The sequence below is a fragment of the Lampris incognitus genome, chromosome 5, assembly GCF_029633865.1.
Source record: "Lampris incognitus isolate fLamInc1 chromosome 5, fLamInc1.hap2, whole genome shotgun sequence".
Taxonomy (NCBI): Eukaryota; Metazoa; Chordata; class Actinopteri; order Lampriformes; family Lampridae; genus Lampris; species Lampris incognitus.
Genome location: NC_079215.1, coordinates 64618482 through 64634040, shown reverse-complemented (window position 1 = coordinate 64634040; position 15559 = coordinate 64618482). Strand labels below are relative to the sequence as shown.

The following is a 15559-nucleotide window of genomic DNA, read 5'->3' as shown; positions in this document are numbered from 1 at the left end:
GCATGGACGGTACTGGGTGGGACCCCGGCAAAAGTGAATTCGCGCCGCCATCTTCCCACACCGGTACTGGGTGAGGCCGCCGCAGACGTGAATTTGTGCCACCATCACACTGGAAGCTGAAAACATGCACAACTGGTTGTAAAAGAGCAGGGGGGGATGAAAACCCAGATCTGATCTTGTCCAAGCTAAACAGAGGAAAAGCAGCGCGGTCAACTCCCAAAGCTGATCCGTGCTTTGTTTTTAGATTTAAAGGTGATTCATTTGATAGAGAGCAGACTAAAGACAATCCAGAACTAAGCAGAGGTTCATCATTTGCAGTCAAATCGCCAGAGTCAGGTGCTGCCATCAATAAGTAATATAGAAGAGGCCAGAGAGGTGTGACACTCGCTCTGTCACACAGTAATAATGTATTATATTAAAAACAAACGTTTTGGCCCCAGTGGCCTCCATCAGAACTTCATTCAGAGCTTTATTCTAGAACCCGGCCAAATATCCATCCCATAGTTTTCCAAGCACGGTACTGAGATTTGATAATGAGCTTGGCTCATTGCAATAATATGGAGGGGGGGGGGGTCAGATGGGTCACTGGATTGTATCTCGGTTATCATTTAGAAGAAACCCCAACAAATGGTTGGGGTTTCTTCTTTCTAGCCGTGACGCGTTACAAATCCTGTTGTAATTCTTCAAGAATTGTCAAACATGGATGCATGATGACAGTCTCCAACCAGACATGTGGACACACACACACACACATAATGAGACAGTAACATCCTCAACAACATGTTGCTAATGTCTTTGTTTAACTAACTTTTGTGTGTGTGTGTGTGTGTTTGTACCCAGCACGGGCCAAGTGACAGGTCTGCAGAGGGGTCCAACCACAGAGAAGTGGGAATACGACAGCCAGGGGAGAATTGTGTCGCGGGTCTTTGCTGATGGGAAGACCTGGAGCTACACCTACCTGGACAAGGTGGGCGCCACACAGCAACACGTGCACACTCTCAGCCAGTTAGCAGGGCTGGGTTGGTCTTGGACTCGGCCGTCGGTCTTGCTCAATTATTATTTTTGGCCTCAGCCGACACCAAAGCTGCACCGAGTCCAGCTGCATTTTGTTGTGTTTCCCCTGCACGGCTGTTACCACAGCTACTGACTGCGTCTACATGCACCGTTAAGTGGAGCTACGGGTATGGCTCGACTAGGCCATGTAACTGGACCACCGTCCTTGTCCCAGTATACAAGAACCGGGGGAGAATTGATTTGTTGACGGAGGTATGTCCGACCCTGGTCCAGTAGGTGGCGATATGTCCCCTTTCAGCTGGTTGCTATTGGACCTTCTTCCGGCTGACGTGTTGCGTCACATACACGGATCTGCTCGGGGGTTCTTTTAAATCCCGCTTTGTCCAACTTTCCCGCCACGTTCTCAAACAGTTCGCCATTCGGCCTTCTCCTTCCATCCATGTACTTCAGGATATTCAGCTGGTCTGTCCAGAAATGTGTGGTTCTCGCCCCAGCCCTCGCCGTGTTGATACTGTTGATACGACGCTGTTCCACTTCCGGGTGAAAGACCGCCGCGGGAACACCTAGGCCGGTCCGGGACCGACTGAAGCGTGTACATGCCAGAGAAAATCCATCTCCAACCGCATCATCTAGGTGTGTTAGTCCCACTTCCAGAAATTGGGTTTAGTAGGATTTCAGTGGGACTAACACATGTACATGTGTTTTAGGAGTCCAGTTGTAGTTGCACTAACACCATAAATCCACTTTGCCTGGCGTCATGTAGACGTGCTGACTGCCTTGTCCTGTAGAACATCATGTTGTGCGTATGGCTGGTTTGGAAAATGGGCCTTGGTTCAAGTCAGTTCAGACTTGCCCGTTACCGAATGTGTTCACATGAGTAATGGAAGTGGAGATGACACACAAACCTTAGACAACACACCAGGCGGATAAAAACATTTAGCAAGACATGTACACACAATTGTTAATCGATGTCGTTTAACACGGCGGACACGCTTCAGATTTTTCATGGCCGATTGACTTGGGACTGATTTTTAAACGGGAAGCTTGCCAGATCAGCTCACAGCGTGTGCACACTCTGATTTGTTCCGTCTTAATGGAAGCATCAGAGTTTAATCACGAAAATCAACATCTTCACACACAACCTGAAGGAGTCTGAACACACTCACACACACACACACACACACACACACACACACGGCTTCCTGTAGACCACTGATGCTAAGTACACACTGGACACGTTGGAAGACAACCCAGGACTAACGGAGGTGTGTAAAGAGAAACATCATCTCTTTTATCCAGTTACCTTCATATCCAGTTACCTTCATCACCTTCACATCCAGTTACCTTCACCATCTTCATATCCAGTTACCTTCACCATCTTCATATCCAGTTATCTTCATCATCTTCACATCCAGTTACCTTCACCATCTTCACATCCAGTTACCTTCACCACCTTCATATCCAGTTACCTTCACCATCTTCACATCCAGTTACCTTCATCATCTTCATATCCAGTTATCTTCACCATCTTCATATCCAGTTATCTTCATCATCTTCACATCCAGTTACCTTCACCACCTTCACATCCAGTTACCTTCACCACCTTCATATCCAGTTATCTTCACCATCTTCACATCCAGTTACCTTCACCACCTTCATATCCAGTTATCTTCATCATCTTCATATCGTTACCTTCATCATCTTCATATCCAGTTACCTTCATCATCTTCATATCGTTACCTTCACCACCTTCATATCGTTACCTTCATCATCTTCATATCCAGTTACCTTCACCATCTTCATATCCAGTTACCTTCACCATCTTCATATCCAGTTACCTTCACCATCTTCATATCCAGTTACCTTCACCATCTTCATATCCAGTTACCTTCACCACCTTCATATCCAGTTACCTTCACCACCTTCATATCCAGTTATCTTCACCATCTTCATATCGTTACCTTCACCATCTTCATATCCAGTTACCTTCACCATCTTCATATCCAGTTACCTTCACCATCTTCATATCCAGTTACCTTCACCATCTTCATATCCAGTTACCTTCACCACCTTCATATCCATTTACCTTCACCACCTTCATATCCAGTTACCTTCACCACCTTCATATCCAGTTACCTTCACCATCTTCATATCCAGTTACCTTCACCACCTTCATATCCAGTTACCTTCACCACCCTCATATCGTTACCTTCATCATCTTCATATCGTTACCTTCATCATCTTCACATCTAGTTACCTTCATCATCTTCATATCCAGTTACCTTCACCATCTTCACATCCAGTTACCTTCACCATCTTCATATCCAGTTACCTTCACCACCTTCATATCCAGTTACCTTCACCACCTTCATATCCATTTACCTTCACCACCTTCATATCCAGTTACCTTCACCACCTTCATATCCAGTTACCTTCACCACCCTCATATCGTTACCTTCATCATCTTCATATCGTTACCTTCATCATCTTCACATCTAGTTACCTTCATCATCTTCATATCCAGTTACCTTCACCATCTTCACATCCAGTTACCTTCACCACCCTCATATCATTACCTTCACCATCTTCATATCCAGTTACCTTCACCATCTTCACATCCAGTTACCTTCACCACCTTCACATCCAGTTACCTTCACCACCTTCATATCCAGTTACCTTCACCATCTTCATATCGTAACCTTCATCATCTTCATATCGTTACCTTCATCATCTTCATATCAGTTACTTTGAGTGAGTGTCACTCACTCAAGGTAACTGATATGAAGAGTGACAGAGAGGGTGTTTGTTTTTCTATTTTTCTTACTGTTTATTTTCCCTGAGTGACACTTTGGAAAAATGTGAGAAGGGCTCTAGTCGGTAATGAATAAAACAGCACAGAGGAAGAGGGGGAGGAAAGAGCGGAGGAAGAGAGGGTGGAGGAGGAGAAACGGGGAGGTGAGTGAGCCATGGCAAAGGGAGAGAGGACTGGGAGAAAATGGGAGTCAGTGTGAGAAAGAAAAGGAGAAGGCGTCCCCCCGACTTGATGTGTGACTCTACATGTCCTTCCTTCAGGCTTGTTTTTTTGTTTTTTTAGTCACTTCCTCCCTCCCTCCCTCTGTCGGGTCCTTGTTGGAAGACTCTCATTAGGAGTCTGTTGGGGAAAGCGTGTTGTGAGGTGGAGTACCTTATGGAGAGCAGCACACACACACATTCAAACATAAGGGGTGGACGGACGCAGCATCATTTGTGGTGGGCGGGGTCAACTCACTGAGTCACATGACAGCGTGGCGGCTGTGTGGGGATGATGTGGTGTTACTTTACCAATTAGTGGACAGACACAAAAACCCATCTCGCTAGTGATGTTTCAACCTCCATGATCATCCATCCAGTCTATAGTCTAATACTACTACTACCACTACTACTACCGCTACTACTACTACTACTGCTACCACTACTAATACTGCTCTCCTACTACTGCTACTACTACTACTACTACTGCACTACTACTACTGCTACTACTACTGCTGCTGCTACTACTACTTCTACTACTCTCCTACTACTACTACTACTACTACTACTGCACTACTACTACTACTACTACTGCACTACTACTGCTACTACTACTACTACTCTCCTACTACTGCACTACTACTACTGCTGCTGCTGCTACTACTACTGCTACTACTACTACTATCACTACTACTGCTACTACTACTACTGCTGCTACTACTACTACTGCTGCTACTACTACTATCACTACTACTGCTACTACTACTACTGCTGCTACTACTACTACTACTGCACTACTACTACTACTGCACCACTACTACTGCACTACTACTAATACTGCACTACTACTACTGCTACTACTACTTCTACTACTACTGCTGCTACTACTACTACTGCTACTACTGCTGCTACTACTACTATCACTACTACTGCTACTACTACTACTGCTGCTACTACTACTACTACTGCACTACTACTACTACTGCACCACTACTACTGCTACTACTACTACTACTGCACTACTACTAATACTGCACTACTACTACTGCTACTACTACTACTACTTCTACTACTACTTCTACTACTACTACTACTTTTGGCTGCTCCCGTTAGGGGGCGCCACAGCGGTTTCCATCTCTTCCTGTCCTCTGCATCTTCCTCTGTCAGGTGTGGTACCGGTGTGTACTACTCCCTTCAGAGGACAGCACAAACAGGCTCTAACCAGAGTAGAAAAAGAAGTGGGAGGCCGCGTTGCACAACTGAGCAAGAAGATAAGTACATTAGAGTCTCTAGTTTGAGAAACAGACGCCTCACAGGTCCCCAACTGGCATCTTCATTAAATAGTACCTGTTAGAGCCTGTTTGTGCTGTCCTCTGAAGGGAGTAGTACACACCGGTGTAGGAAATCTTCAATTTCTTAGCAATTTCTCGCATGGAATAGCCTTCATTTCTAAGAACAAGAATAGACTGTCGAGTTTCAGATGAAAGTTCTCTTTTTCTGGCCATTTTGAGCGTTTAATTGACCCCACAAATGTGATGCTCCAGAAACTCAATCTGCTCAAAGAAGTGCCCATCCAACCAATCCAACTTGTGGGAGCTGCTTCTGGAAGCGTGGGGTGCAATTTCTCCAGATTACCTCAACAAATTAACAGCTAGAATGCCAAAGGTCTGCAATGCTGTAATTGCTGCAAATGGAGGATTCTTTGACGAAAGCAAAGTTTGATGTAAAAAAAATCTTATTTCAAATACAAATCATTATTTCTAACCTTGTCAATGTCTTGACTCTATTTTCTATTCATTTCACAACATATGGTGGTGAATAAGTGTGACTTTTCATGGAAAACACAAAATTGTTTGGGTGATCCCAAACTTTTGAACGGTAGTGTATATTATATAGTGATATATATATATATATATATATATATATATATTATATATAGAATATATAGTTAATTCTAATTATATATATGAATTGTATATATAGATAGTTTGGATTCTATATATATGAATTATATATATTATATAAATATACATATATATATAATATATAGTGATATATATATGTATAAAACATGGTGAAAGATGGAAAATTCAATATGCAGATATAATCAGAATCAGTGCCTCTAATACATGCAGCTAATACTTAATAATTGGTTTCACACACACACACACACACACACACGAAGCTCGTGGCCATTAGTTGTGCGAGAGAGGTCAAGGGGAACTTAATGAAGAGGCTGCTGGTTGTTAATACCTGCTCTGTGCTCCATTAACAGGTTCAGTCGCCGCTTATGGAAATTAATTGTCGCCCATTCTCTCCCTCTCTCTTCACGTGTCCCATCTTTTCTTCTCCCCTCTCTGCCTTTATTCACCTCAATTCAAAGAGGGGTATTGTCAGCGTGTGGGTAGCCAGTATTGGCAAATCAGATACGCATCCCAACACAAAAAAGAGAAAAACAGGGTTTCTGAAATGAGTAACAAAAGGTCAGTAAATTCACCAAATCAATTTCACATTAATGTCCCTTTTCTTTCCTTTCTGATCCTCTAAACAATGGGGGGGTGGCTGGTGAGGAGGCTCCGCTTTAAAAGAAACGTATAGGAAGGATGCACATTCATCCTCTGCTCCACCTCTCTGAGCCGCTCTCTGCAGGAAACTGTTTTAATAATGGCCTCATTTGTTACCATGGAAAGTTTCTCATCCCGCCTCCTCTCTGATTTCCCCCCTCCTCCCCGCCAGGCCATGGTGCTGCTCCTCCACAGCCAGCGGCAGTACATCTTCGACTTTGACTCCGGGGATCGCCTGTCAGCGGTCACCATGCCCAGCGTGGCTCGCCACACCGTGCAGACCGTCCGGTCCATCGGCTACTACAGGAACATCTACAGCCCCCCCGAGAGCAACGCCTCCGTCACCGTCGACTACTCCGAAGACGGGCAGGTGTGTGTGTGTGTGTGTTAGATGGTGAAGGAGGTCATGATGGCAGTTCGTTGTACTCAGAATTGGGCAGGCTACATTACTAACCGCAACGCCACAAGTGTGGAAGTTGCACAGGTCCGTCAATCAAACGTTATACAATAGAAATAGCTGCTACAGAACACGTTACCACGTAGAAACTAGTGGTTTAGATCCATGTTCCACATTCCAGTCCATTATCCCAATCGCTCATCCTGCTCTCGGGGTGGCGGGGATGCTGGAGCCTATCCCAGCAGTCACTGGGCGGCAAGCGGGGAGACACCCTGGACGGACCGCCAGGCCACCACAGGGCACATAGAAATAGAATCCCTTTAAATAGGATCTGACACGTAGAATAAGTTTTGTTGGAATTAGACTAGCATAACTGTATCAACATATTACCGTGAATACAATCAATATTACCATGAATACAACCACAAAAGCAAATTTGGACACACCGTACACATCCAAAATACTTTGTAGTGCTGTTCAGAATACTGTTCTAAATACTTAGATTGGTTTTAGCTTAATTTCACGCAAATTAACTGGCCAGTTGGGGCTGTAGGGGATTCGAACCGGCGATCCCGGTGCTCATATTCTCTTAAGCTAGCAAAACACTGTGCTATTAACTGTGCCGCTGGTGCTGCTACTTCAGCCCCCCGGAGAAAACACACTCCACCTTCCTTCGCACACATGACAAAAACCTTCAAATTAAACCAACTGATAGTCTAGTTTAGAGGTCCCCAAACTACGGCCCGCGGGCCGGATATGGCCTGCCCCCACGTTCCGGTTGGCCCCCGAAGAATTGCGTGTGATATGTTGGGTTTTTTTTTTTAGTTTGACTCTCCGCCCTAAAGTGCACTTCACTTGAGCTTCCACATTTTTTTCCTTGGCCATTTAGTCACCATAGCAACCGTTGGCGCCGCACAATCCACGGCTCAAGAATATTGTCACAGGTGGGGTTTTTATGATTCATTTTTGACATTTCCTCTGAAAATAGCAGAAAATTGTGGAGCCAGGCTAAAAAACAACATGTTAGACACGTTCTCTAATAAAATGCTTGGCGAAGGGAACTTTCACCGTTACTCCTGCGCACCGCTGTGTTTCAAACCAAATCAATTTTATTTGTATAGCCCAATATCACAAATTACAAATTTGCCTCAGTGGGCTTAACAGCAACACAACATCCTGTCCTTAGACCCTCTGATCGGATAAGGAACAACTCCCTAAAAAAACCCTTTAACAGGGAGAAAACTAGGAAGAAACCTCAGGGAGAGCACCAGAGGAGGGATCTCTCTCCCAAGACGGACAGCGTGCAATGGATGTTGTGTTCACGCAATTTACACAATACAACACTGAAGGAGGATAACACAATTATAATGGACATAAAATGTATGAAGAACATGATGCACAGGATGCCAAGCAGTGTCCACATGCCAACGGAGCAGTCCAGGACCCAAGCCACGTGACCAGCATCATCATGTAATAAAAGAAAACTTAGGTGAGGAGAGGAAGGGCAGGCAGCATCCAAGTGGCGACCACCATCACCACGGAGACCTGGGAGGAGAACCGACTGCACGTGCACGCAAGAGAGACTCACACGACACCATTCACACACAGAGAAAGAGAAAGGAGGAGACATCATTCAGAGAGAGAGAAAAGACATGTTAGAGAAGAGAACAGTTTACAGTAGTCATTAGCCATAATCAATTAAGTCATCAATTAGTCATAATCTATACTCTGTAATCTATACTGGATAATCTGGTGGGCAGAACAGTGGTTGGTAAATTTATTGAGACAGAAAACCAACCCGCCATCCAGTCCAGGTTGTGAAGCACTCAACCTAAAGGCGGCTAATTGTAAGCTAAGGCAAAAAGATGAGTTTTAAGTTTGGATTCAAAGACTCAACAGACTCTGATGGTCTGATGGCAGCAGGCAGGTTATTCCACAAGAATGGAGCCTGGTAGGGAAAGAAAAAAGAAGTGATTTCACTTACGGGTGACAGTGGCTCAGGAGGGATGAGCAGGCCTGCTCATCGGAAGGTTGCCGGTTCGATCCTCGGCTCCTCCTGGCAAACGTAAGGAGGTGTCCCTGAGCAAGACGCCTAACCTCTAACTGCTCCTGATGAGCTGATGTTTCCTTGCATGGCTGACACCGCCATCAGTGTGGGTGGGTGAACGTGAGGCATTCGTTGTAAAGCTCTTGGTGTGACTGGTGTAGCTAGAAAAGCGCTACATAAAATGTGGTCCGGTTCATCTCCCTCCTGAGCCGGATCTTGCCTGATCTTCCTATTCAGCGAGTGTCTCTAATAGGATTCGGCATCACGGTGGCTTAGCCTGATTGCCGGTTTGGTGAAAAAAGGTGTCGGATTGGTTTTCATGTAAATTAGGAGTTAGGATGCTCTGGAAGACTGGGTCGGAGTAATTACAACGTTGTCGTTCATTCATCCCTCTGCCCTGTTGTCTCTCCGTCCGTCCGTCCTGTCTTTCTCTCTCCCGACAGCTGCTGAGGGTTGCCCATCACGGCACCGGCCGCCGTATTCTCTACAAGTACCGCAGACAGGTATTGATATCATTGTTATTCTTAAGATACTAGGAATTATTGTTATAACTGGTTGTGGTGGGGGGTGTCCGGGTGGCGTAGCAGTCTGTTCTGTTGCCTAACAACACGGGGACCGCCGGTTCGAATCCCCGTGTTACCTCCAGCTTGGTCGGGCGTCCCTACAGACACAGTTGGCTGTGTCTGCAGGTGGGAAGCCGGATGTGGGTATGTTCCCTGGTCGTTGCACTAGCGCCTCCTCTGGTCGGTCGGGCCAACTGTTCACGGGGGGGAGGGTAAACTGGGGGGGAAACTCCTCACTGTCAGGTGAAAAGAAGCGGCTGGTGACTCCACATGTATGGGAGGAGGCATGTGGTAGTCGCTAGCCCTCCCCGGATCGGCAGAGGGGGTGGAGCAGCGACCGGGACGGCTGGGAAGAGTGGGGTGATTGGCCAAGTACAACTGGGGAGAAAAGGGGGGGGGGCACACAAAAAATACTAATTGATTATGGTAAATGGCTGTGTCTCTCGTCCCGTCTCTCCGAACATCAGAACAAGTTGGCAGAGATCCTGTACGACTCGACGCGGGTCAGCTTCACCTACGATGAAACGGCCGGCGTGCTGAAGACGGTTAACCTGCAGAGCGAAGGCTTCATCTGCTCCATACGCTACCGGCAGATCGGCCCCCTGGTGGACCGGCAGATATTCCGCTTCAGCGAGGACGGCATGGTGAACGCGCGGTTTGACTACACCTACGACAACAGCTTCCGGGTCACCAGCATGCAGGCCGTGATCAACGAGACGCCGCTGCCCATCGACCTCTACCAGTTTGATGACATCTCGGGGAAAGTGGAGCAGTTTGGGAAGTTTGGGGTCATCTACTATGATATCAATCAGGTGAGACTGCATTAAGTTGCCTTTCACAATGTTCTCTGGGGATGATGGATGAATTTAATTGTAAACCTGCTATCTGGTACATCAGAGTCCGTCTCTGACAGAGCTGCAGCAGTTTGGCGAGTTAGTGTGGAAGACTGAGCCGTGTTTGATACCGCCGCCTCAAAAACCAGCCCGGGCTAACCACCCCAACAGTACTTACATGCTGAAATATGAAATGATAAACCAAACACCTCGGGGTTCGATTCCCGCCCATCTGTGTGGCGTTTGCATGTTCTCCTCGTGTTTGTGGGAGTTTCCTCAAACGGTCCAAAGACATGCATGTTAGTTAAGTGCAGTGGAGTCTCTAAATTGTATAGATTATGGATGGATGGATGGGTATAGACAATGGATGGATGGATGGGTATAGACAATGGATGGATGGATGGGTATAGATGATGGATGGATGGATGGGTATAGACAATGGATGGATGGATGGGTATAGACAATGGATGGATGGATGGGTATAGATGATGGATGGATGGATGGATGGGTATAGACAATGGATGGATGGATGGGTATAGACAATGGATGGATGGATGGGTATAGACAATGGATGGATGGATGGGTATAGACAATGGATGGATGGATGGGTATAGACTGGATGGATGGATGGGTATAGACAATGGATGGATGGATGGATGGATGGGTATAGATTATGGATGGATGGATGGGTATAGACAATGGATGGATGGATGGGTATAGACAATGGATGGATGGATGGGTATAGACAATGGATGGATGGATGGGTATAGATGATGGATGGATGGATGGGTATAGACAATGGATGGATGGATGGGTATAGATGATGGATGGATGGATGGGTATAGACGATGGATGGATGGGTATAGACAATGGATGGATGGATGGGTATAGACGATGGATGGATGGGTGGATGGATGGATGGATGGATGGATGGATGGATGGATGGATGGGTATAGACAATGGATGGATGGATGGATGGATGGATGGGTATAGACAATGGATGGATGGATGGGTATAGATGATGGATGGATGGATGGATGGGTATAGACAATGGATGGATGGATGGATGGATGGATGGGTATAGACAATGGATGGATGGATGGGTATAGACAATGGATGGATGGATGGGTATAGATGATGGATGGATGGATGGGTATAGATGATGGATGGATGGATGGGTATAGACAATGGATGGATGGATGGATGGGTATAGACAATGGATGGATGGATGGATGGATGGGTATAGACAATGGATGGATGGATGGGTATAGATGATGGATGGATGGATGGGTATAGACAATGGATGGATGGATGGATGGTATAGATGATGGATGGATGGATGGGTATAGACAATGGATGGATGGATGGATGGATGGATGGATGGATGGGTATAGACAATGGATGGATGGATGGATGGATGGATGGGTATAGACAATGGATGGATGGATGGATGGGTATAGATGATGGATGGATGGATGGGTATAGACAATGGATGGATGGATGGATGGGTATAGATGATGGATGGATGGATGGATGGATGGATGGATGGATGGGTATAGACAATGGATGGATGGATGGATGGATGGATGGGTATAGACAATGGATGGATGGATGGATGGATGGATGGGTATAGACAATGGATGGATGGATGGATGGATGGGTATAGACAATGGATGGATGGATGGGTATAGACGATGGATGGATGGGTGGATGGATGGATGGATGGGTATAGACAATGGATGGATGGATGGGTATAGACGATGGATGGATGGATGGATGGATGGATGGATGGATGGGTATAGACAATGGATGGATGGATGGGTATAGATGATGGATGGATGGATGGGTATAGACAATGGATGGATGGATGGGTATAGACAATGGATGGATGGATGGGTATAGATGATGGATGGATGGATGGGTATAGACAATGGATGGATGGATGGGTATAGACAATGGATGGATGGATGGATGGGTATAGATGATGGATGGATGGATGGATGGATGGATGGATGGATGGATGGATGGATGGATGGGTATAGACAATGGATGGATGGATGGATGGATGGATGGGTATAGACAATGGATGGATGGATGGATGGATGGATGGGTATAGACAATGGATGGATGGATGGATGGATGGGTATAGACAATGGATGGATGGATGGGTATAGACGATGGATGGATGGGTGGATGGATGGATGGATGGGTATAGACAATGGATGGATGGATGGGTATAGACGATGGATGGATGGATGGATGGATGGATGGATGGATGGGTATAGACAATGGATGGATGGATGGGTATAGATGATGGATGGATGGATGGGTATAGACAATGGATGGATGGATGGGTATAGACAATGGATGGATGGATGGATGGGTATAGATGATGGATGGATGGATGGATGAAGTCTTTAAAGTTTAGGGTTTTCATATTTTGGGCTGATCAAGTTTATTTTAGATAAAAGGAAAAACTCCCAACACGGGCATCACCTGTTCGACTCCCCCCGTTACCTCCGGCTTGGTCGGGCGTCCCTACAGACACAACTGGCCGGGTCTGCGGGTGGGAAGCCGGATGTGGGCCGCTGCACTAGCGCCTCCTCTGGTCGGTCGGGGTGCCTGTTCGGGGGGGAGGGGGAACAGCGTGGTCCTCCCACGCGCTACGTCCCCCTGGTGAAACTCCTCACTGTCAGGTGAAAAGAAGCGGCTGGTGCCTCCACGTGTATAGGAGGAGGCGTGTGGTAGTCTGCAGCACCTCCCCGGATCAGCAGAGGAGGTGGAGCAGCACACTGGTATCTGTGGGAGATGAGTCCAGATATCCACATGATGGACATAGTACATACTCACTACATACTTACTATACTCCATTAAAATGTTCACAGTATTGAAACACGGAGTAGTGAATTCCCCGGGCTGTACATAGTTTGGCCAAAAGAATCCCGTATGGCTGTACCGGATCCACCTCCACGTCTTACTGAGGACAGTAGAGTTACGGTCCATACTAAACACCTGGTACCGGACAGTATGCAGTGCTGTTAGTACACAGTATATTCTGTTAGTGTGTAGTACGGGGCAGAGTATTTGGACTCGGCCGCCGACTACCCCGGTCTCTCCTCGGTGGGGGAGAGTTTTAGCCTCTCCTTGGAGGTTGCGGGTCAGGTGACCACACGCTAAATCAAACCGACAGCGCTTCTTATTCATCCCACTTTCTTTAAGCTCGCTGAACTGCAGCAGACTCACTTCCTACCCCAGCGCCACCACTTCCTGTCACACTTCATTTCATGTGTCTCATAGTGTTCACTTATATATATATATATATATGTGTGTGTGTGTGTGTGCTATTGTTTATTTTTCTGTTTTTATGTAAGTTATGCCTTGCTGCACCTAAGGTTCCCTGTGAGTGTGGCCAGTTTTGCAGATTATCTACTACGAATAACAAGGTGCACCTCAACAGAGGTGCAGGTTTTTTTCTTTCCATTTAAATATGACCACTGGGCGGCACGGTGGCGCAGTGGTTCGCGTGGTCGCCTCACAGCAAGTAGGTCCTGGGTTCGAGCCCCGGGCTTGGGGGTCGTCCCGGGTCGTCCTCTATGAGGAGTTTGCATGTTCTCCCCGTGTCAGCGTGGGTTTCCTCCGGGGGCTCCGGTTTCCTCCCACAGTCCAGAGACGTGGAGGTCAGGTGACTCGGACATACTAAATTGTCCCTAGGTATGACTGTGTGTGTACTGGCGGTCTGTCCAGGGTGTCTCCCCGCCTGCCGCCCAATGACTGCTGGGATAGGCTCCAGCATCCCCAGAGCAGGATAGGTGGTTTGGATTATGGATGGACCCTGGGAGCGGGGCGTCCAGGTAGCGTGGTGGTCTATTCCGTTGCCTACCAACACGGGGATTGGCAGTTCGAATCCCCGTGTTGCCTCCGGCGTTGTCGGGCGTCCCTACAGACACAACTGGCCGCGTCTGTGGGTGGGAAGCCAGATGTGGGTAAGGGTCCTGGTCGCTGCAGTAGCACCTCCTCTGGTCAGCCTGTTTGGGGGGGGGGACTGGGGGGAATACGTCCCCCTGGTGAAACTCCTCACTGTCAGGTGAAAAGAAGCGGCTGGCGACTCCACAAGTATGGGAGGAGGCATGTGGTAGTCTGCAGCCCTCCCCGGATCAGCAGAGGGGGTGGAGCAGAGACCGGGACGGCTCAGAAGAGTGGGACAATTGGCTGTGTATTGGGGAGAAAAGGGGGGAAAGAGTGTGACCCCTGGGAACATAAGGACATGTTTGGTGCCCGTGTTTGTGTTTCATGAGACATCACGGCGACGACCGTCTGTCCCAGTTCCCCCTCCCCCCCGAACAGGCACCCCAACCGACCAGAGGAGGCGCTAGTGCACTGATCAGGGCACATACCCACATCTGGCTTCCCACCCACAGACACGGCCAATTGTGTCATTGTGTCTGTCGGGACACCCGACCAAGCCGGAGGTGACACGGGGATTCGAATCGGCGAGCCCTGTGTTGGTAGGTGACGGAATAGACCGCCACACCACCCAGACGCCCTTTGCCCCTTGGTATCTTAAACTCGGTTTAAACCGTTCCCCCCACCTCTTTCTATTACATGAGAGATGGACGTCTGCTTTCTGGCCTGTAGCTTTTCGAGAAAGCTAGTCTAGATCATACAGGATGACGGTAGGACCACCTCACACCGCGAAGGAACACTGGGGACCTGAAGACGGCAGATGGTCTGTTCCCCACTTGCTATTCCTAACTGAGATGGCAGGGAGGGGGACAACACTATGGGAGATGTAGAGGGGAGGTTTTTGGTGGGTACATGTTGTTCTAGAGGTGTTTGTCAGCTTTGACAAACACCTCCCAGTCTCTGCTGACTATCCCAGACTGTGCCGGATCCGGACTGGATGTATCACAGCATCTGGCGGCGGATCCGTCATGGCGCCGGTACAAAAATGCATGACGGCGTAGTCAAGGATCGTACACGTTCTCTCTCTTAAACAACCCACTGAAATCTGTTTCTAAAAAAAAATGGATGGGAGAAATAGGGGATTCAGGTGCTGACTCTGGACTCATTTTAGATCCACGAGGCCTAATTTCAAAATGGGTTCCGACTTTCGTAAGGAGGCCACACTCTGG

General features: G+C 47.4%; 1 protein-coding gene across 1 annotated transcript in view; it reads left to right on the top strand.

Moving 5' to 3' along the window:
* LOC130113077 (teneurin-3-like) overlaps window positions 1-15559 on the top strand; it is a 380798-nt gene that overhangs the window by 348800 nt on the left and 16439 nt on the right. The window contains exons 41-44 of the mRNA XM_056280588.1: window positions 841-967; window positions 6760-6957; window positions 9475-9534; window positions 10062-10406. Of these exons, the coding sequence (XP_056136563.1) occupies window positions 841-967; window positions 6760-6957; window positions 9475-9534; window positions 10062-10406 (730 nt within the window). The remainder of the gene's footprint in view (window positions 1-840; window positions 968-6759; window positions 6958-9474; window positions 9535-10061; window positions 10407-15559) is intronic.